The following is a 22,441-nucleotide window of genomic DNA, read 5'->3' as shown; positions in this document are numbered from 1 at the left end:
GCATACGAAACAAAATATGCACTATCCATTTGTCAACGCAAGTAGCGCGCGCAGACAGAGAGAGGAAGAAATATTTCACATTTTCTTCCATTTTTCTGGAGAAAAAAAAAAAAAAAAACCATGAAAAAACACGTACCCGGTATGCGCTTCACGTGGTTTTAACCAGAACCAGCTTAGCCTGCCAACTGATGCCCTATGGCGGTGAGAGCTACCCCTTTCTGCCAGAAGTGCCAGAAACAATAGTATTCAAACTTTAGCGCTACATTACAGAAAAAAGAATTTTCAGCTTAAAAAAAACACTCAAGTATAAAACCAATAACAAACTAGAGGCCCAACGCCTCAGTTTCACCCGAGATTCATTGAGTTGAGCACCGAAGTTTGTTGACACGCAATTCTAATTTAAAAAATTTTTGTTTGGAATCTATGCAGTTTAAGTCAAATAATAAGCTGTAAGAGAGTTTGAAAGAATATAATGATGCTAAAAAGTACCGTACGTTCCTCACAAGGTACATCAGTTAAAGGGCGGTTGATTTGCACTTTCTTACGTTATAACAAATGGAAAGAACTATTTGATAAAACTGTAAGGATTCAAGACTGACAAAAAATATATAATTAAAAAAATTATTTTATCTGATCTCTACACTTAATTACCAGAGCAAGAAAATACTGGAGCCTAATATTTCCATTTTTGGCACAATAATAAATACAATTACATATTAATCTATCTATTGAAAATTCTGGAAGATTCAACTAATAACTGTCAGGGTTACAATTGAAAGCTAATCTCTCACTTAGTAAACTCTTATTCGTCAACTATGACACTGCAATTTCAATCTCGATAAATGTTCTGCATCAGTTTTTTAACTCCTAAAATTGTATACATTTGAGGTATTTGAAGCTGTCCTTCCAATTTACCCATTTTCGACTATAGGCATGGTTAAAACCTTTGTGAGCCCTGAGGGTGTTTTTTATCAACTTTGTTAGGTCATAATATATTTGTTGGCAAGGTAACTCAACGTTTAATAGCCCTCAAAAGATCCAGTGAGCTTAACTCATTCTTCACTGGTTTTTAGCAAATGTGACTGTTTTTCGAGATCTTCAGGTGGTCTTTTCTGGCCTACTGTTGTAGCACCCAACTGTTCAGGAGAAAAAAAACTGCTGAAGAGTTGAAGCTAGATATAGTGCTCTTTCCGAATATCTCCTGATGTTACGCCAGAGACCTTGGTGTCCAAAGCACCTTTTGCAGAGCTTAGTTGTTTTGGTGATCTAAGAAGAAAAGATAGATTAATAACGCTTGCCTGTTGGAAACTGTCCCGTTTACTCAAACTTATTTCTCCTTTATTGCTTCACTGTAAGGTTTTTCCAGCGCAGATCTCGGAAAGGATCGATGATTCCTGGATGAGTGCTTAGAGTCGAGAGGATAACGCAGGGTTGTAGGTACCTGGGGTTCCTGGAAATAGTTTTAAGAATAAATTTTTTGGCAAGACAGTTTAACGTCAGATGGCCCTTAATGGAACCCATGAGATTGATGGAGACCAGTGAACGTAAAGACTTTATAACAAGGAATAGTGGTGATACTTCCAGTCATTCTTATTATTATTATTATTATTATTATTATTATTAATATTATTATTATTATTATTATTATTATTACTATTATTATTCTTACTGATGAAGAGCCAGCTGCGAATAGGTGGACTCTTACCCTCGAAGTCTCTGCGTACACGGAGATCATGCACCATTGGCTGAAGAATATCTCATCTTCGGGAAGTTCCCCGGATAACCAACTGCTTACCGCTGTTAAGGAAAGTAGGCCTGGAGAATATCTTTTCTGTAGGTATGCCACGGCCGTTGGGACAAACCACTGAGGAGGAGGCTGATGAAATTTCCAGCCAACGTGGCTGCCTGAACTCCTCAGGGTTGTTTTCTCTAGAAGGGTAGAAGCTTAGATGGGTTGTTCCTTTCGTATTTTGTGACTCCCTTGCTGCAATTACTAGTCTTATCAATCACTCATTTGCATGCCGTAAATATCTTACACCTAGCCGAAAATCCATTGTTGTCCCGCTTTCCACAGTTGCGCAGCCAGCCAGTCCTCCCAATGCGCGTCTGGTCGCGAATATGGCACATTTTGCAAAGGTTCAGTACGTCCATGTGGCATAACAGATGGTGGCTTATTCGGAGGGCTGAAGACTTCTTTCGCCTATGTAATCGAGATTTTAGAGGGGCCACAGTACTCAGTCGGCTCTCCATAAAGGGGTAGTGTCACAAAACTCAAAAATATAAAAACGCCTTGAAAAAATTTGTATAAGCTAACAATTATATGTAGAATAACATATTAAAATTTCAGACATCCTAGCTTTACCGTTTTCGAGTAATAAGTTATCTATTTAACACATACTCTTATCAGAAAAAGAGTATTTTACAGATTGCGATTTTGCTGAAATTGAAATATAATATAAAATAGTATGTTTTAAACGTAATACTTCAAGAACAGCACCCGTAGCTTCACCGTTGTTTATTTATAACAAATTAAAAGTGTATATTTAAAGATCTGTGAAGATGTTGCAACGGAGATTTCACCACCAACTCAATGTTGAGGTACAATATAAGCTCCGAACGTATCTATACTTATACGTATAGGTAGGGGAGACCAGGGAATGACGGACACCTTTTCTTCAATAGCTAATTACAGCTTTAATTTTAAAGTAAGATTAACCAAAAAAATTGATTTGTAAAGAAAAGAAAATCTAGTTATCACAACACAAGCAAATTCTATAAAAATAATAAAACTTTTTGTTTAAGAACGGCACAAAACAAAACCTCTGAAAACTGCTAGTGGTGCCCCACAGTGAGGTACTTTTAGCAGGGGGTGGGGTACTACTAGCCTGATAAATCACGATGATTTGTTAGGGTAACTCGTAACATGAATTTTGAAAAAGAAGTTTTTTTTATTGAGTACACATAAAATTGAAATAAAAAAATGACGAGAGCATGTATACATATTACAAATATTTTTAATCACATTGAAGTTGTTACTTTGGAATTATAGTTTTAATTGATATTTAGTTCTCATCCCAGTTCCCTTGGTTACTTTTTTTTTGTGACGCACCATTTGTAAAATTGGCCTAAGCAATTAACATCTTAAAAACTAAATCACCTTGTGTATCACGGTGTATCACTGTATATCACAATGTTTACATGTCTGGATAAGGTTAGGAAATCTGTTTACGGTCGGAAATAACCGATAATATAGAGAACTCCCGTGCTAGTAGCACCCCGCCCTAAGGTGCCGGTCATTCCCCATATAGAACACGTTATTATTTTTTAAATAACTTTTTTTTCATACCTTCTAGAGCAAATTAAAAAAAAGCATGTTGAAGCTCAAGGTTTAATCTACAAAATAGACATCATTAGATAGTTTAAAACAGGTTCGTTTGTATCGAGTGTGTGCGATTAAAAATGCGAGAGCAGGCACTCTATGAGATAAAATATTACATGTTTTCCATTAAACTTACGCTGCATTGTTTAGTGTTTTACTTGGAGAGGGAAAAAGTAATCGCATTAGAAATTGTTATTTACAAGGTTTGAATTGAAAATATTTTATCATTTGAGAGAAACTGAGGTGCTAGAGTTACCTAGTAAGATTGTCATTCCCCGGTCTCCCCTATACAGAGGGTTTTCACTTCATGCGGCGTTGCTACATTTATTTTCATTTGTCTGTTTCGGAGCACATAATCTATTTTAGAACACGCATTGATTATACATTGTGACACTACCTCCTTAAGTTAACGGACGATGTTCGTCTTGGGATGGAGTGCGGAAGGGTCATGATGCTGGTGCTGTTCGACTCCAGACGTGCATTAGATTTTATCAGCCACTTAGTTTCACTAAGGGCTATAAGCCGAATGGACTTTCCTGCGGACGTCATTGGATCGTTTCATTCGTATTTGTCTGATCGATCGCAAGCTGTTGTTCGGCTGGACGGAGACTAACTCAGACTGATTTTCTTCCATGCACGTCGGGTATGCTTCAGGGATCCTCTTTGAAACCAATTTTATTTTTCATATTTTTAAATTCTATTCTGTCAGTAGTATCTTATAGTACTGGTATACTTTTCACGGATGATCTACAGGCATATTTATATGATACAAGCTTTTGGAGCTCCCTGGGACTGTGGGTAGGTTTAACGAATATATTGTGATGGTTGTGGCTTGGACGTTTGAGTTTGGCTTCCAGTTTCATTTTTAAAAGATACAAGCCATGCTCCTGTTTACTTATGAAAAGTTGATGCGAATCGACACTAACGCGCTACCTCCCTTGCTGGCTAGTGGTAGAGTGATCCCGTTCGTTAGTTTGTTTAAGGATTTGAGGGTGACTCTGTTAAGATATCTCTTGTAGTACGTCTACGTTGCATCAATTAGTTCAACGTTCGTGGGGTACTGTATTGTCTTTAATATAGAGGGGGGATACCCTTTCACCTTGGCTTAGAACTACTTTTGCCACGAGTCTCATTGTGTCCCATTTCGATTATGCTTGTTTAGTTTACATGGGATTATCAGGGTATCTGGTCACCAAGCTTGATTGCTGTGCAATACCGTTGTTCGGTATATCTTCCGTCTGAGGCGGGATGCATCACTCTCACAGCATTATGAAAGGATGGGTTGATTGCGGCCGAGTTTCAGATAAGAGAATTTTCCTGCTGTATTTGCCTACAAGCTGTTGGCCTCGGGTGAGACCTCGTTTTTATTTGACCTTCTCCCTTAGTTTACGGATGAATTCCGTCGCTCCACGAGTCATGACTAACCGACGTTTATAATTTACGATAAAAAGACAAGGGCTACCAGTATGTTTGGACGCACGAAGGCAAGATTTATGTGCGCATGAGGGACGGATCTGAAAGGATCTCAATTATGTCTGAAATTGATCTTCATAAATTAATCTGTCTAGCACGCACGCGCCCAGTGGTCACTATTCCATTAGCAAATGACACCATCCAGGTTGTCTACATTAATGTTAATTCTCTGGCTAACCATCTCCTGATAGTTCAAAAAGTTCTTTTTGATCACAAAATTGATGTTTTCTGTACATCTGAATCTTGGCTTAATCCCGATCAAAGCTCCTTCCTTTACGACATTACAGGTTACAATCTTGTCCGGAACGATCGCAGGCTGAAATGTGTATCAAAGAAGGAAAAGCGCAAATATATGCTAGGTGGTGGTGTTGTATGCTACATTAAATACGAATTACGTTATAAATTACTAAAAGCGCAGCAGATTAAGCACATTAATGAAACTCAATTTCTGATTCTACAATTAGCAACTCCCGACCTCCATAAATTACTATTAGCTGTTATACATCGACGTCCGAAAGGAGATGTACTAGGGCTGTTTTTGAGATTTTTGACCAATTATCTAAATCTAATATTTTTAATAACTAATTAATATTTCCATTTGTATACAGTTTTATGTATATACAAATATACGTATATATCGTGACTTAGTTTGTCTTTATAATGTATGGGACAAAAAACCGAGTGCTGTATTATGGATGTTTCTTTTTACTTCATCACGAACACGAACAAATACATAATAAATTCATTTATTTGATATGTAAATGTAACTTACAAGATCAGAGATGGCCATAAAAATTTTCATAATAAAATTCTGTTAAAAATAACAAAAGGAGTCACAAGTAATTTTTTTGTATATGTGTTAGTCTTACTTGTGTATTTTTTCTCGAAAAAGGAACGCAGAGAAGTACTGCTCTTCATGAGACCTTGTGCTGCGCTACCCGACTATATAAATATGTTGATTGAAAAATCATCCAGAAAAAATTTTTGTTCAATTTCTCTGATACTTAATAGTTTTAATAATTATTTAGCAATATTTTATGTGATTTTTGATTAGGTTATAAAAGGAGTGATCCTCTGTGAAAGTGATAATCGTAACACTTTGTTAAACTGGCATAAAATAACAGAGTTATTTGATTACCTTTGAATGATTTTTAAATATATCAATAATAGTTTTATATCAATCTACACAAGGATGAAATGTTAATAAACATGTACACCATTTGTTAGCATAATATTGTTACAAAAATTAATTTAAATTGAAGAAAATCTTCTAACTAATAAATTAACCAAGAGAATTCGTTACGCAACGTAAACATAAAAATAAAATGAAATTATTGAAAAAAAGTTGATACTTAATAATATCGAAATAAAAAAAAAAAACCGAATTAAAAAAAAAAAAAATATGCCGTATCAGAGATTCGAACCCTGGAGTAATCAGTGCAAAAGTATACGTTGCGATACTTAGCTGCCTCGACTACTAGCACTCTGTTTCTTAGAGTTCTCAAAGTGACATATATTGATAATGAAGCTCTAAGGTTTAAGATAAGTTTTAATTTTTTCTCTTTTGGTAATTATGTTTTAGTTTAAGTATCTCAAAGCAGAATTGTTATTTTTCTAAGTACTTTGATAATTACTTACTCCTATTGAAAGGTTACATGTGTCAAAGAACAACATTTCAATTCTAGAAAAGTCCGACTAGAAAAATTCTAGGAAGCAGGCCAAAATTCAAAATAAAATCTTTTTCAAGGGAACACATCAAGACAGCGCATCGGTAACATATGAAGGTATACATGCATGCGTAAGCTGCGAGATCCGAGGGCAGTAATCCTAAATGTGAATGGCAAACTTGCGGGAAATCCAAATTGGCTGTATAGAGCGACACGCAAAACCCCAGATAACTCGACGAAATTTGATACACAATAACTTAATAAATTAATCTAAAACTATTTAACCCAAAAACCCGACGGGCCAATTGAATAAATTTAATAACTAACAACGTAAGCACCAATCCCCACACGACCCAGGGTACTTATCGGTCGCTTAAGTTATAAGTAAAATAAATATAATAACGCAAGCGCCAATTATCACACAACCCGGAATGCTTACTGAACGCTTTGATTATTTAGAACGAATAAAATAATATCGCAAGCGCCTATCCCCACACAACTCGGGGCGCTTACTAGTCACTTACTTCAATTATAATAAATAAAATAATAACACAAGCACCAATCCCCACACGACCCGGGGCGCTAACTAGTCACTTACTTAATTTATAATAAATAAAATAAAAACACAAGCGCCAATTCCCACACGACCAGAGGCGAATACTAATCACTTTAGTTATTAGTAAAATAAATATAATAACGCAAGCGCCAATTATCACACAACCCGGGGAGCTAACTGAACGCTTTAATTATTTATATATAACAAATAGAATAATGCAAGGACCAATCCCCACACGACTCACGGCACTTATTGGTCGCTTTAGTTATTAGTAAAATAAATATAATAACGCAAGCACCAAACACCACACAACCCAGGGCGCTTACTGGTTGCTTTGATTATTTATAATAAATAAAATAATAACGCAAGCGCCTATCCCTACACAACCAGGGCGGCTTATTGGTCGCTTTGTTTATTCATGATGGATAAAATAATAACGCGAGTGTCTATCCTCACACAACCCAGGGGACTTACTACTGGCTGCTTTAATTATTGATAAGATAAATATAATAACGCAAGCACCAATCACCACACAACCCAGGACGCTTACTGGTCGCTTTGATTATTTATGATAAATAAAATAACGCAAGCACCAATCCCCACACCTGGGGCATTAGTTGACTACTTCAGTTGTTAGTAAAATAAATATAATAACGCAAGCGCCAATCACCAGATAATCTAGGGCCCTCACTGGTTACTTTAATTGTTCAAAATGCCTAGATTACGCAAGCGCCAATTCATACACAACTTGCGGCGTTTACTGGTCGCTTTACTTATTTTAATGATTAAAATAATAACGCAAGCGCTAATCACTACACGTTCCGGGGCACTTGCATTATTACATTTATCATAACTAATTAAGGCGACCAGTAAGCGTCCCAGGTTGTGTGGGGTATTGGCGCTTGCATTATTATTTTACGAATTGTAAATGATTAAACCCCGGGTTGTGTGATTATTGGCTATTAGGTTGTTATATTTATTTTACCAATGACTTAGGCGACCGATAAGCACCCCGGGTCATGTGGGGATTGGTGCTTAAATTATTTTATGTATTATAAATAATTGAAGCAATCAGTAAGCGGCCAAAGTTGTGTGGGGATGGGCACTTGCGTTATTACATTTATTTTACTAATAACTAATGCGACCATTAAGCACCCCAGGTTGTGTGGGGATTGACGCTTGTGTTACTGTTTTATTTTTTAGAAATGATTAAAGCGGTCAGTAAGCGCCCCGGATTGTGATGTAATTGGCGCTTGCGTTATTATATTTATTTTACTTATAACTAAAGCAACCAGTAAGCGCATCGGGTTGTGTGGGGATGGGCGTTAGTGTTAATATTTTATTCATTATAAATTAAGTAGGCGACTAGTAAGCACCCCGGGTTGCGTGGTGATTGGCGCTTGCGTTATTATATTTATTTTATCAATAATTAAAGCAATTTAGATGGAAGAGGTCAATGTATAGTAATTTCACATAATAATTAAAGCAGCCAGTAAGCGCCCCGGGTTTTCTGGGGATTGGCGCTTGTGTTATTTTATTTATCATAAATTAAGTAAGCAACCAGTAAGCGCCCTGGGTTGTGTTGGGATTGGCGTTAGTGTTAACATTTTATTTATTATAAATTAACTAGGCGACTAGTAAGCACCCCGGGTTGCGTGGTGATTGGCGCTTGCGTTATTATATTTATTTTATCAATGATTAAAGCAATTTAGATGGAAGAGGTTAATGTATTGTAATTTCACATAATAATTAAAGCAGCCAGTAAGCGCCTCGGGTTGTCTGGGGATTGGCGCTTGTGTTATTTTATTTATCATAAATTAAGTAAGCAACCAGTAAGCGCCCTGGGTTGTGCGGGGATTGGCGCTTGCATTGTTAATTAACAAATTTTATTATTCATTTTAGCTTATGAGGCTGCTGATTGGCCCGTTAGGTTATTGGGTTAAATAGCTTGGGATTAATTTATTAAGTTATTGTGTATAATATTTTGTCGATTTATTTGGGGTTTTGCGTCTTGCTCCATATAGCCAATTTGACTTTTCCGCAAGTTTGCTAGTCACATTTGGGAGCACTGGCCAAGAGCTCAGGCAGGAGGCAGCCAAAATATGTATAGCTATACCCATGATAAGTGGTGTACATACCTTTCAGAGGTTAGTACACTGCAATATAAAAAAAAAAAAAAAGCTATACCCATGTGTACGCACATATTCCTTTTCCTACTATGAGGTACCCATCGTACGCACATTTTGGTCTTCTCCTCCACTGCCAAAAACGTACGTATAGTTCGGCTGGTCTGCCGCGACGGTGGGCTCAAATCAGTGAACGTCTAGAAATACAGAGTCTTGTCCGGGGAAAGGCTAAACAGTGGCCAGTGGACTCGATGCACCATTGGTGCAGAGAGTGCTAGCTTAACGGGCATAGTGTTTCACAGGAGATACCTTACCACGCCCATGATATGACATACGTGCGGTATCAGGGATTGATAAATGGTTGCGGCAATACGCCCCCACACATAGGTGTGAGTGGGCGGCCCCGGCGACTAGGCCAATAGGCAACCACCGTAATCCGAAAAAAAAATATTTTTCAAATTATGTACATACTCCTTCCTTACAAATCATAACAGGTACAAACTTTAACCCGTATAAATTTTAACTTATTTAAATCTCGCGCGACAAAGAGAGACTGTATGTCTAATACTTACGTGACCTCCTGACCTTACGGACACGACTCTTTATTTGTTTCCATCAGAAAATTTATCGCTGAATTTTTCCACTACCCTCAATTTTAAATGTGCATATTAAAGACGAAGCCTTCATCTACAAAAGGTATATACTCATTCTCCTGGAACAGTTTATTTTGACTTATTATGAACGTAACACAACTTGTATTTCACGCAGCCCTTTAAGAATACATGCTAACAGTTACAACTTTAAGCTCAAATATCTCAACATTTCGATCCATATGGGGTATAAATAAGGACAGCATTGGATTCAACGAATTTTTTTCAGACAGCTCAGAATACAGTCATAAGGTATATGACTGTATCTTTACACATATTTCCAACACAAGAATGGTAGATATGTATTTTTGTATCTATGTATACATTTGAGATGCCATGATGGCTCTTAGTGAGCTTTGAGGAAATGAGGAGACACCGATGAGACCGCTGCTGATTGATTGCCTTGACCAATAAGATTAACGTAGCCCACTCACTTTCTTTAAGGTCACTAATGGCTCTTCAGCAGCAGCGCTGCAGGTGGCAGAGTTTGGGAACAAACATTCTCATATTGTTGCAGTCGGTAATTAAGGGGGCTCCTTCACGAAAGTCCCCAAACAGAGATATATTATTTCTTGTAAATAAAAGTCTACTGAATTTAATGGTGGTCTAAATTATATTTCGAATGGGTCAAAATTTTGAGAAATCCGAGCTCAAAGTTGTAACTATTAGCACGTGTTCCTATGGGGCAGCGTGAAAAACAATTTGTTTTCGTTTATAACAAACCTAAATTAAATGTCCCAGCAGACTGAATATATACGTTTTGTAAATGAAGTCTTCCTCTGTAATATGCTGTATTAAAAGTTGTGGATAAAGGACCATTTTAGCGAGATATTTGTGATGGAAATAATTAAATAGTGTCCGGGAGGTCAGGAGGTCACGTGGGTAGCAGACGTACTTGTCACGACATATATATACCATATACCTATATTTTACATAGCTATACTACACCAACACAGGTGGTCTGGTCTGGTGGTGTACTTTCGTATGCACTAGACTGGTCAAAACAATAATTAATTTTTCGTACAAAGTTAAACTACACACATAAATATCATTTTTCCCACTTCATACGTTATTAAAAATATCATAATGATTTTCAGACACATTTGTTTATTGAAAAACAAAACTTTATTTTTTGTTTGTCTTTGACCTCAGCAGTAGTCGTAGGAGCCCCCTTAAAGATGGTACTAAAATTAAATACTCAAAAAACAAGCAAGAAGTATGTCATAACGGAGTCCAATCGGCAACCAAATCTATTTTAATAACAAAACAAGAGAATAGCAGATGTATTTTCTCTGCATATATTTTTACTTTAGATACAAACATCCTGATAATCGGACTAAAGATCTTTTTCAAATTTTACTCTAATATTATTTAAATGTCAAACAATAATAGTTCAGTTTTACAGTAAAAACTCTGAATTTTCTTTAGCCATAAGTCTTAAACAGAGACGTACACTACATACTTGCCATTAGACGCCATGTGTAACAAAAAAGAAACACGGAATTTGAATTAAGGTAGAAAATCCATCGTCACTAACAAATCAAACTTTTCTTGAATTTGAAGTATGTTGTACATCGAATAATTTGGTGTTATCAAAATTTTTTTAAAGTTAGGGTATACACTAGGTGATTATCTTTGGCGCGAACCAGTAACACCATCTCCTGGATTTTTCATTTGAATAGCGGTGGCGTCGAAATGTGTGTGTCATAGCAAAGCCAATAGAAAATTACATTGTTAATTTGTAAATTTCAAATAAAATATAAATTTCAGAGCTAAAAATATGGTTGTTATTTTAAAATCAGGTATTCCATAAGTATAAACCAACGTTTTTCGCGAAAAAAGCCTCTCAAAAGATTGTGGACTTGCTGAAAGTTTTCATGTGTTAGTAACACTTTAGAGAAAATTTGAGATGATCAGACTCGTTGTTTAAAAGAACGGATTTTAAAAGAAACCCCTGGTGCTGCAAGCAAAAAGTCGAATACTAATTATTATAATGTTTGAATAGAGGTATACAAAACTAGGTTGTATAAATGTTTTGTTTACATGAATTTTTTTTTGTCAAAAAATAGAAAATTATTTGTGCAATTTTTCTCACAAAATTATAAAGTATGTTTTAATCATTGTTCTAATAAGCATTTACTGTTATATTATCATACTTTGCTAGCTACATAAAGGCCGGACTAAAAAAAATTCTTTATGCAATTGTAAAGCAGAATTGAGTCTGTAAAAACATTAAGCAGCTATATGCAATTAGATAACTTTAGAAACTAGTCATTAAAAAATTAGAGAGCCAATGATTTGGAATAGGCCATCAGATCAACAGTTACAGAAATATTAAAAAGGTTGTAAATTAAAAAACTTGTTTCAAAAGAGAAATTCTTGTTTTTGAATTTGTACAACCAACAACACACAACATTAACGATCTCTTATCTGATTTTTTTGTTTTTTTATAAAACATTGCATCCATCGATATTTTAAGGCTTTAACAACAGCAGAATCATTTGTGATGCAGACAACAGACTTTTCTCTTTGGCACTTTTTTTCACGCGAAATAGCGGAAACAGTGTACGAAACAATAGTACATCCAAATGGTTCAAACTAGATTTTTCTCCTTAAAATGTGTAGTCCCCCGTCCTAAGCGTCTACTTTTGTATAAAAAGTACATTTTTGACCTCATCACTACCTAATTCATTACCAAACTTAAAAATACAACGGTCTATTTAGCGTGGCTATGCATAAGCGTACTCGCTTGTGCGACACCGCATTTTAAATTGACTGCCAACAGCTGGCGTTGTCAGCCTGGTTACATAGCGTATTAGAACTAGTTTTAGAGATATTTAAGTTCGAAGTGCCTTTTTTAACAGAGGTTAAATGGGTTATCCGAATAACAGCTTTGAAGACGTACGTAGCAAATCAAACTATTTTTATAAAAAATACTGTACAATTCTTGAAAATTTGTACTTTATTTTGGTCCTTTTGAACTATGGTGTGACGGCACTAAATAAAAATTAGTTTATTGATTAATATTTTTTCCGTTTCAAAAGTATACTACCATAGCCTGTAAAACTGTCACAATACGGTAAATGACGCACTTCACTCGCTTGATTTACTCGGTCCACGGATTTTTTACCTTAAAATATCTCTGACACGAGACATTGAGATCGTCTCATTTTTCTGCAGAGCATGTAAGTATTATTACTCCAATCATAACAAATTCAATTTTTCTCCAGATCCCTCAATGTTTTTTCATGATCCATGTTCATTAAGCCCAAATTCACTTTAATATTTGACACGAAACTTCTAAAACTAGGTCAGAAACTAAGTTAAAAAAAATAATTTACAAGAATTTTTTAAATTATACCAATAGCGGTATCATGGTATTGTGGATTAGAAAAAATGGTAACTGTGTAGTTTGCGACTCCTTACGAGAAATTAATTTGAGAACTTGCAGTACTACCAATCTTATACAGCGCGGGAACTTCCAAATCACTAATGCGGTAAATTTAAATGTTAATAACGAATCGAAAGAAAATTCCACTTCCACCTGTAAAATTTTTTTTCTTATTGGACCATGGTTCACCCACAGTAATGGTTTAGCTGTGTTAAAAACAAACAAATCCTATCAAGTACCGACAGAAGAATTACCGACCGCATATTTACATTCAAATTAACCGCCTTAATAATTTAGAATTTCCTGCGTTGTCATGTTGGCAGCATTGCGAGTTTTGCAGTAAACTTCTCGTACGGATAGACCAGTCGAAAATCTGTTCAACCTAAAAGTTGATATCCAAAGGGTCATTTTGGATATTATATGCAATCGAACTCGTAGATTACGGGAAAAATAGTAAAAAACGTAGATTCTTAGTCAAACTATGTAAAATAGCGGCTAATAGTTTATTTTGCAAATTTCGCGTAAATGGTAAGAGATAGGATGTAAATAGAAATATCAGCGTGTAGAGCGGAAAATTCTCTATCGATTTGGTCTTTCATTTTTTTTTTGACCAGCGCAAAATTTCGAAGTAAAAAATTCTGAAAGTATTTTGGCACGTATAACTATGAGAGTGAGTGAGACAGAGTGAGCGATCACACTAGCAGACGATTGCAGGCACGAGGAGAGAGCCGGTGCTATATATGTAGCTCTAGTAGCTGCGACGCACTCGATCGCCTTCCGGCTGAAATATCCACTTCAGCTTTTGGCCCGAAAATTTTCTAAGTCTTAATAACATTAATACGGGGAAAAAAAATTTGTTCTCCAGACATGATGTTTTATATACATTATCTACGATTTCCTAGCGAATAAACATAGTCTCCAGTAACATTTTTTTCCAAATTAAAATCTTATTTTTCTTATTTTATTGGTATTAAAATTTTATTTCGTTGTAAAAAATATGTTATGTAGACCAGTAAGCATCTGTTAGAAACTGGCTTGATTTGCCATGTGGAGTCGGAGCTCAAATTTTTACGGGAATACCTCCGAAATGTTGGTAGAAACCAGAATTGCGATATGCTCCCACCCCAAACGTTGTGCTACGCTCGGTATAAACAATATAGAGAAAAATGTGTCGTTTTGACCCCTATTTTTTGGCCATTTAGGCCAAATATCTTGGAGTATATAGCGTCTACGTGAAAAATGAGAAGAAACAAAATTGTTCGTGAGAAAATTTCCTATCGGATAAGGATTTTAAAAATTGAAAAAAAAATTTTTTTGTTGCAAAAAATCCGAAATTAAAAAAAAAAAAAAACGAAAAAAAGTGCAATTCGAAAAAGTTGGAAAACAAACTTGAAGACAACATTATATTCGCTTGAAAATACTGTCAGGAAAACTTCAAGTTATAATAAAAATAATGGCGCAAAAACCAGCTCGGTATTGTTTTTTGTTTTTGCACAATAATTTTGCAATTTAGGTATCTCCAAAAAATATCGAAATTTTAAAAACGTTGCTAAAGGCATAGAGATATTAGAATAGAGTGCGCTTATGCCTGAAAACTGCGTCAGACGGTGCGAGAGAGACAGATGCGAGAATTTCCCTCCGTCTCTCTCTGTTTTCCAGCCATTCAGCGCTTGGAGAGGGAGAAGAGCCAATTACAGCGATCGGCTAGAGAGAGATGGAGAGAGATTCTCGCATCTGTCTCTCTCGCACCGTCTGACGGGCTAACTTACTGGCAGCAGTATATCTTGCTCACTCTATTCTAATATCTCTATGGCTAAAGGTTAAAAAACAAATTCCACAAATTGCTGATTTTTTAACGTATAGTAGATCATTAGACCTTTCAAATCCATTTTGAAAAATTTAAATCGGATAGTTAGGAGAGCGTACAGAATTTTTTTAAATTTGCTATTTTTTTTTTGCTTATAAACAAATTGAATATCTTCGCGAATTTCCCAGTTTTTGGATTTAAATTTTGTAGGATAATAGTATTTGGCAAGACGCTCCTCCCAAAAAAAAAAAAAATTCAAATTCGTTAATCCATTCCTAAGATATAGCTAGTCAAAGTCAACTCAAGTTTAACAATAAACAATAGCAGCTATCCAACTTATTTTAGAACGAATGCCCTCGTTTTGTCCAGTACTTTACTAATTAACTTTAGGCATGCTGAAATATATTATTATTTAACGATAAATGCGCAATTCAGTTGATCCTTTTGCGAAAAAAATTGCTGCGAGGTGGTGGTGGGGGGCGACCATCAGACCTTGCTTCAAAAGTGAACCAGCAATCTTAAAACGAACGGGCGCTTCAAAATTGACAAAATCTCGGCTTCTAATGAACGGATTTGAACGTTTTTTTTTTTTAATCTGGGGTAGCATTCAACAACAAGTTCAACTGTGATATTTGTATTTGCGTAATATATTAACAATATGCCTTTATTAATTAACAATTATAAATGAGCTGGTAATTTAGTGCTTTACGCCGGATAGAAATTTTTTTTTTCTTTAAACAACATTAACAATCTTTATGAATTATAAAAACCAAACAGTACCATGTTTAGAAATCGTTGTAATAAATTGTTTAAACATTTTTATTGCAAAAAAAATTTTGTTTGGGATACAATTTTTTTTTTATTTTCAAACAAAAGAAATCAATTGATTTTTATTTATATTTTTCTATGTCTTCGTAATAATTTCATTTTTTGTATACTTGGTTTTTAAATCAAACTTATTTGCCCGCCTTTATTCTCTCTGCTCCACAAAAAAATTGTATCCCAAAAAAAAGTTTTTTTTTGCAATAAAAATATTTAAATAATTTATTACAACAATTTCTAAACATGTTACTGTTTGGTTTTTGTAATTTATAAAGATTATTAATGTTGTTTGAGGAAAAAAAAAATTTCTATCCGGCGTAAAACGCTAAATTTCCAGCTCATTTATGATTGTTAATTAATTAAGGCATATTGTTAATATATAACGCAAATACAAATATCACAGTTGAACTTGTTGTTGAATGCTACCCCAGATTAAAAAAAAAAAACGTTTAAATCCGTTTATTAGAAGCCGAGATTTTGTCAATTTTGAAGCGCCCGTTCGTTTTAAGATTGCTGGTTCACTTTTGAAGCAATGTCTGATGGTCGCCCCCCACCACCATCTTGCAGCAATTTTTTTCGCGATAGGATCAACTGAATTGCGCATTTATCATTAAATAATAATATATTTCAGCATGCCTAATGTTAATTAGTAAAGTACTGGACAAAACGAGGGCATTCGTTCTAAAATAAGTTGGATAGCTGCTATTGTTTATTGTTAAACTTGAGTTGACTTTGACTAGCTATATCTTAGGAATGGATTAACGAATTTGAATTTTTTTTTTTTTTGGGAGGAGCGTCTTGCCAAATACTATTATCCTACAAAATTTAAATCCAAAAACTGGGAAATTCGCGAAGATATTTAATTTGTTTATAAGCAAAAAAATGATAGCAAATTAAAAAAAATTCTGGACGCTCTCCTAACTATCCGATTTAAATTTTTTAAAATGGATTCGAAAGGTCTAATGATCAACTAAACGTTAAAAAATCAGCAATTTGTGGAATTTGTTTTTTAACCTTTAGCAACATTTTCAAAATTTCGATATTTTTTGGAGATACCTAAATTGCAAAATTATTGTGCAAAAACAAAAAACAATACCGAGCTGGTTTTTGCGCCATTATTTTTATTATAACTTGAAGTTTTCCTGACAGTATTTTCAAGCGAATATAATGTTGTCTTCAAGTTTGTTTTCCAACTTTTCCGAATTGCACTTTTTTTCGTTTTTTTTTTTTTTAATTTCGGATTTTTTGCAACAAAAAAATTTTTTTTTCAATTTTTAAAATCCTTATCCGATAGGAAATTTTCACACAAACAATTTTGTTTCTTCTCATTTTTCACGTAGACGCGATATTTTCCAAGATATTTGGCCTAAATGGCCAAAAAATAGGGGTCAAAACGACACATTTTTCTCTATATTGTTTATACCGAGCGTAGCACAACTTTTGGGGTGGGAGCATATCGCAATTCTGGTTTCTACCAACATTTCGGAGGTATTCCCGTAAAAATTTGAGCTCCGATTCAACATGGCAAATCAAGCCAGTTTCTAACAGATGCTTACTGGTCTACGTAACATATTTTCTACAATGAAATAAAATTTTAATACCAATAAAATAAGAAAAATAAGATTTTAATTTGGAAAAAAATATTACTGGAGACTATGTTTATTCGCTAGGAAATCGTAGATAATGTATAAAAAACATCATGTCTGGAGAACAAATTTTTTTCCCCGTATTAATGTTATTGGGACTTAGAAAATTTTCGGGCCAAAAGCTGAAGTGGATATTTCAGCCGGAAGGCGATCGAGTGCGTCGCAGCTACTAGAGCTACATATATAGCACCGGCTCTCTCCTCGTGCCTGCAATCGTCTGCAGTGCTCCCGAAAGTAGCACTTAAAGTAGCGCGAAATTCAAATTAGCTATATGGAGCAAAACGCAAAAATCCACATAACTCAACAGAATTATGTAACATAATAAATAAATAAACCCCAAGCTATTAAACCCAAAAACCCAACACTAATTAACGCAGTAACACGGAACGCCTACTGGCCACTTTTAAATTTAATGCTTTATATAATAACAAAAGCGCCAATCACCACACAACCCGGGGCGCTTAGTGGCCACTTTGTTTATTAATTAAATAAATAAAATAACACAAGCGCCCATCACCACACAACCCGGGGCGCTAACTGGCCCCTTTGTTAATTAATATGATAAAAAAAATAATGCAAGCGCCAATCACCACACAACCCGGGGCGCTTACTGGCCGCTTTGTTTATGAATTGAATAAATAAAATAACACAAGCGCCAATCACCACACAACCCGGGGCGCTTACTGGCCACTTTGTTTAATAATTGAAAGAATAAAATAACAAAAGCGGCAATCACCACACAACCCGGGGCGCTTACTGGCCACTTTGTTAATAATTATAATAAATAAAATAACAAAAGCGCCAATCACCACACAACCCGGGGCGCTTACTGGCCACTTTGTTTATTAATTAAATAAATAAAATAACACAAGCGCCAATCACCACACAACCCGGGGCGCTAACTGGCCCCTTTGTTAATTAATATGATAAAAAAAATAATGCAAGCGCCAATCACCACACAACCCGGGGCGCTTACTGGCCGCTTTGTTTATGAATTCAATAAATAAAATAACACAAGCGCCAATCACCACACAACCCGGGGCGCTTACTGGCCACTTTGTTAATTAATATGATAAAAAAAATAATGCAAGCGCCAATCACCACACAACCCGGGGCGCTTACTGGCCGCTTTGTTTATGAATTGAATAAATAAAATAACACAAGCGCCAATCACCACACAACCCGGGGCGCTTACTGGCCGCTTTGTTTATTAATTGAATAAATAAAATAACAAAAGCGGCAATCACCACACAACCCGGGGCGCTTACTGGCCACTTTGTTTAATAATTGAAATAATAAAATAACAAAAGCGGCAATCACCACACAACCCGGGGCGCTTACTGGCCACTTTGTTAATAATTATAATAAATAAAATAACAAAAGCGCCAATCACCACACAACCCGGGGCGCTTACTGGCCGCTTTGTTTATTAATTCAATAAATAAAATAACACAAGCACCAATCACCACACAACCCGGGGCGCTTACTGGCCACTTTGTTGAATAATATAATAAATTTAAAATTTTTAATTGTTGTGTTATTTTATTTATTTAATCAATAAACAAATCGGCTGGTAAGTGCCCCGGGTTGTGTGGTGATTGGCGCTTTTGTTATTTTATTTAGTATATTAATTAACAAAGTGGCCAGTAAGCGCCCCGGGTTGTGTGGTGATTGGCGCTTTTGTTATTTTATTTATTATAATTATTAACAAAGTGGCCAGTAAGCGCCCCGGGTTGTGTGGTGATTGGTGCTTGTGTTAGTTTATTTATTCAATTAAACAACAAAGCGGCCAGCAAGCGCCCCGGGTTGTGTGGTGATTGGCGCTTTTGTTATTTTATTTAGTATAATAATTAACAAAGTGGCCAGTAAGCGCCCCGGGTCGTGTGGTGATTGCCGCTTTTGTTATTTTATTTATTCAATTAATAAACAAAGCGGCCAGTAAGCGCCCCGGGTTGTGTGGTGTTTGGTGCTTGTGTTATTTTATTTATTCAATTAATAAACAAAGCGGCCAGTAAGCGCCCCGGGTTGTGTGGTGATTGGCGCTTGCATTATTTTTTTTATCATATTAATTAACAAAGTGGCCAGTTAGCGCCCCGGGTTGTGTGGTGATTGGCGCTTTTGTTATTTTATTTATGTAATTAATAAACAAAGCGGCCAGTAAGGGCCCCGGGTTGTGTGGTGATTGGCGCTTTTGTTATTGTATAAAGCATTTAATTTAAAAGTGGCCAGTAGGTGTTCCGTGTTACTGGGTTAATTAGCATTGGGTTTTTGGGTTTAATAGCTTGGGGTTTATTTATTTATTATGTTAGATAATTCTGTTGAGTTATGTGGGTTTTTGCGTTTTGCTTCATATAGCCAATTTGAATTTCGCGCTACTCTGGGTGCCACTGTCGGCAGCACTGATCGTCTGCTAGTGTGATCGCTCACTCTGTCTCACTCACTCTCATAGGTATACGTAACAAAATACTTTCAGAATTTTTTACCTCGAAATTTTGCGCTGGTCAAAAAAAAAATGAAAGACCAAATCGATAGAGAATTTTCCGCTCTACACGCTGATATTTTTATTTACATCCTATCTCTTACCATTCACGCGAAATTTTCAAAATAAACTTTTAGCCGCTATTTTACATAGTTTGACTAAGAATCTACGTTTTTTACTATTTTTCCCGTAATATACGAGTTCGATTGCATTTAATATCCAAAATGACTCTTTGGATATCAACTTTTAGGTTGAACAGATTTTTGACTGGTCTACGGAGTCGTAAAGTACACATCCGCCGCAAAAATAGAATATTAGTTCTAATTCCATTAAAAAAATGGTTTGCTTAAAGTTTTAAAAGTATGATTCAAGTTTACAAGACATTGTTACAATTAATTTGAGTCCTAATTAACTTGACTGATTTTGATACTCTTACATTATAAATAAGTTATGACTTGAAATCAAGAATAAAAGTTTTTGATTTTCCAATTTCTTTCATTTAGTATATATTTTATATTTAACAGACTGCTAACCTATTCTAAATATGGCTGCTTATTCATAAAAGATTAGGACACAACCTACTACCAAATAATACTTTTTAGTTGTAATATAATTTATAGTCTTGAGTCCATAGTATTTATCAAGGTTAAAGACGTTTAACAGTCAATTCTAATCGTTTGTTTTGTAAGTTCTCATTTAGTAACATAGCACAATATACAATACTAAAAACTTATTTTTAAATTTTAAATAAAGGACTTAATCAATTTTAGTAAAAAATATACGATATAGATAATAGTACACAAAATGTATTGCTTCTTAGAAACATGCACAACCATAAATACGTAAGTCAATAATTGCATGTTATTGGTGTTTTTTTCTCTGACGTATAATTATATACTTATTAAAATTCAACATCAAAAACAAAGCTTGTTTACTGAAACCTAAGTTCTGGAAAAGCATGTCAGACATTACATTGGAAAACGTATTTTACCAGGTTATCAATGACGATAGTATTCAAATTATATAAGAAATATTAACATAGAGTGTAATTACTTAGATTACTTAAATAATATAGTTGTTCAATTATTTTTAAGAAAAATTTATGACATGCAACAATGATTACTTTTCCAACCTCTTTTATTATGGTCTCAATTTTTTTGGTGATATGAGGATTTGCTAAAGTTTCTTTAGCTTTTTGATTACTCAGTCCGATGGACATCAATAAACGTAAATTTTGCTCCATTGATACTATACAACAATAATAATGCGTTAACTTATTAAAATTTTTAATTCTTCCACAACACTCACATGGAATTTCATGGACACTAACTAAAGATTGTTACGATCCACCACTACCAGAGCCTGTATCGATGTGTAACGGTCACGGTGTAAGATAAGACAGGTGGTGCAAAGTACCACCTCCAACGGGTTGCAGTTTTGTAGCAGTACCGATTACACTCGTCAGATGGCGTATGAATAAGAAAGGTATGGGGACTCTCAATGTGGTAAAAGGTGCACCAAAGTGTAAATACAAACTCTAAAATTTCTCACAATTTTGTTTACGATAAGTTGTATCACTTATTACGTCACTGGCTTTATTTGTCGAAAACTACATGAAAAATTTGAAAAATGCACCACATGTCAAATTACTTTAAATAGTAATCCAGGAAACTCTGTTAAACCAGAAGCATAATAAATTAACTTAAAAAATAGGGGAGGATCTTTTTATAGAAAGTAGAGAAATAAAAATGATCGAAATTGGTTTTAAACTGATTTTTTATTCATTAATTTATTGCCTCCATTGTATCTTATTCCACGTATTAGTAGTAGATTGTAAAGTTTGTAAATAAATAGAGTTACAATTATATTACATAGTTTTTATATCTATATCTTGTGCTTTTATGGATTTTGAGTGATGCCATGAAAAGAGAGAAAAGAATGTTTCATGTTCCATCCCAGGAGCACGCCAGGACTCATCAGCTCATCACCTCATCAGTAAATCTGATGATGTGCTCCCTGCCTTTGACACCTATATTAGTGGGGGTACTCTAAGCTCAACTTAAACGTCCTTATGTATTAACCAATATGAAATCTGGACACTTGCGGAAGGGTCAATGTAAGAGGTCGGTCACCTAGTGGATGGTTGAAGAAGGACGGTGTAGTAGTATACATGTGTGTGTGAGAGTCAGTTTTGGGTGAGGTGAGGAGGATATGATTTTGCATTTTTGTCAAAATAGCATAATTAACACTTAAAATTTTATACTATATTAATGTGTTACATAAAGGTTAAATAAATTTCATGAAATTATTCACAGGCATGAATGCATATAAAATATAAATTTTAACTTATTTACCTGTACGCGTTCTGTATAATGAACGGCTGTATTCATTGAAGCCCAAAAGTTGTCTGCTGATAGCTCGAAATTTGGTAAGAGAGAGCACGAA

General features: G+C 35.1%; 1 protein-coding gene across 3 annotated transcripts in view; it reads right to left on the bottom strand.

Annotated features, from left to right (window-relative positions):
• GlnRS (Glutaminyl-tRNA synthetase) overlaps positions 1–21,354 on the bottom strand; it is a 238,513-nt gene extending 217,159 nt beyond the window's left edge. For 2 of the 3 annotated variants that reach the window (XM_089596797.1, XM_089596798.1), the window contains exon 1: positions 21,129–21,354. In XM_089596797.1, coding sequence (XP_089452923.1) covers positions 21,129–21,239 — 111 coding nt within the window. In that variant the 5' untranslated portion in view covers positions 21,240–21,354. Of the gene's footprint in view, positions 1–21,119 lie in introns of all 3 variants that reach the window. The other variant, XM_089596796.1, reaches the window with a different exon arrangement.
• Between the last annotated feature and the right edge of the window lie 1,087 nt (positions 21,355–22,441).

The sequence above is a fragment of the Copidosoma floridanum genome, unplaced genomic scaffold (genome assembly GCF_036245765.1).
Source record: "Copidosoma floridanum isolate Cflo_tuat_1 unplaced genomic scaffold, Cflo_Japanese_pri ptg000030l, whole genome shotgun sequence".
In the NCBI taxonomy this organism is placed as follows: Eukaryota; Metazoa; Arthropoda; class Insecta; order Hymenoptera; family Encyrtidae; genus Copidosoma; species Copidosoma floridanum.
This window is presented reverse-complemented; position numbering and strand designations above follow the sequence as displayed.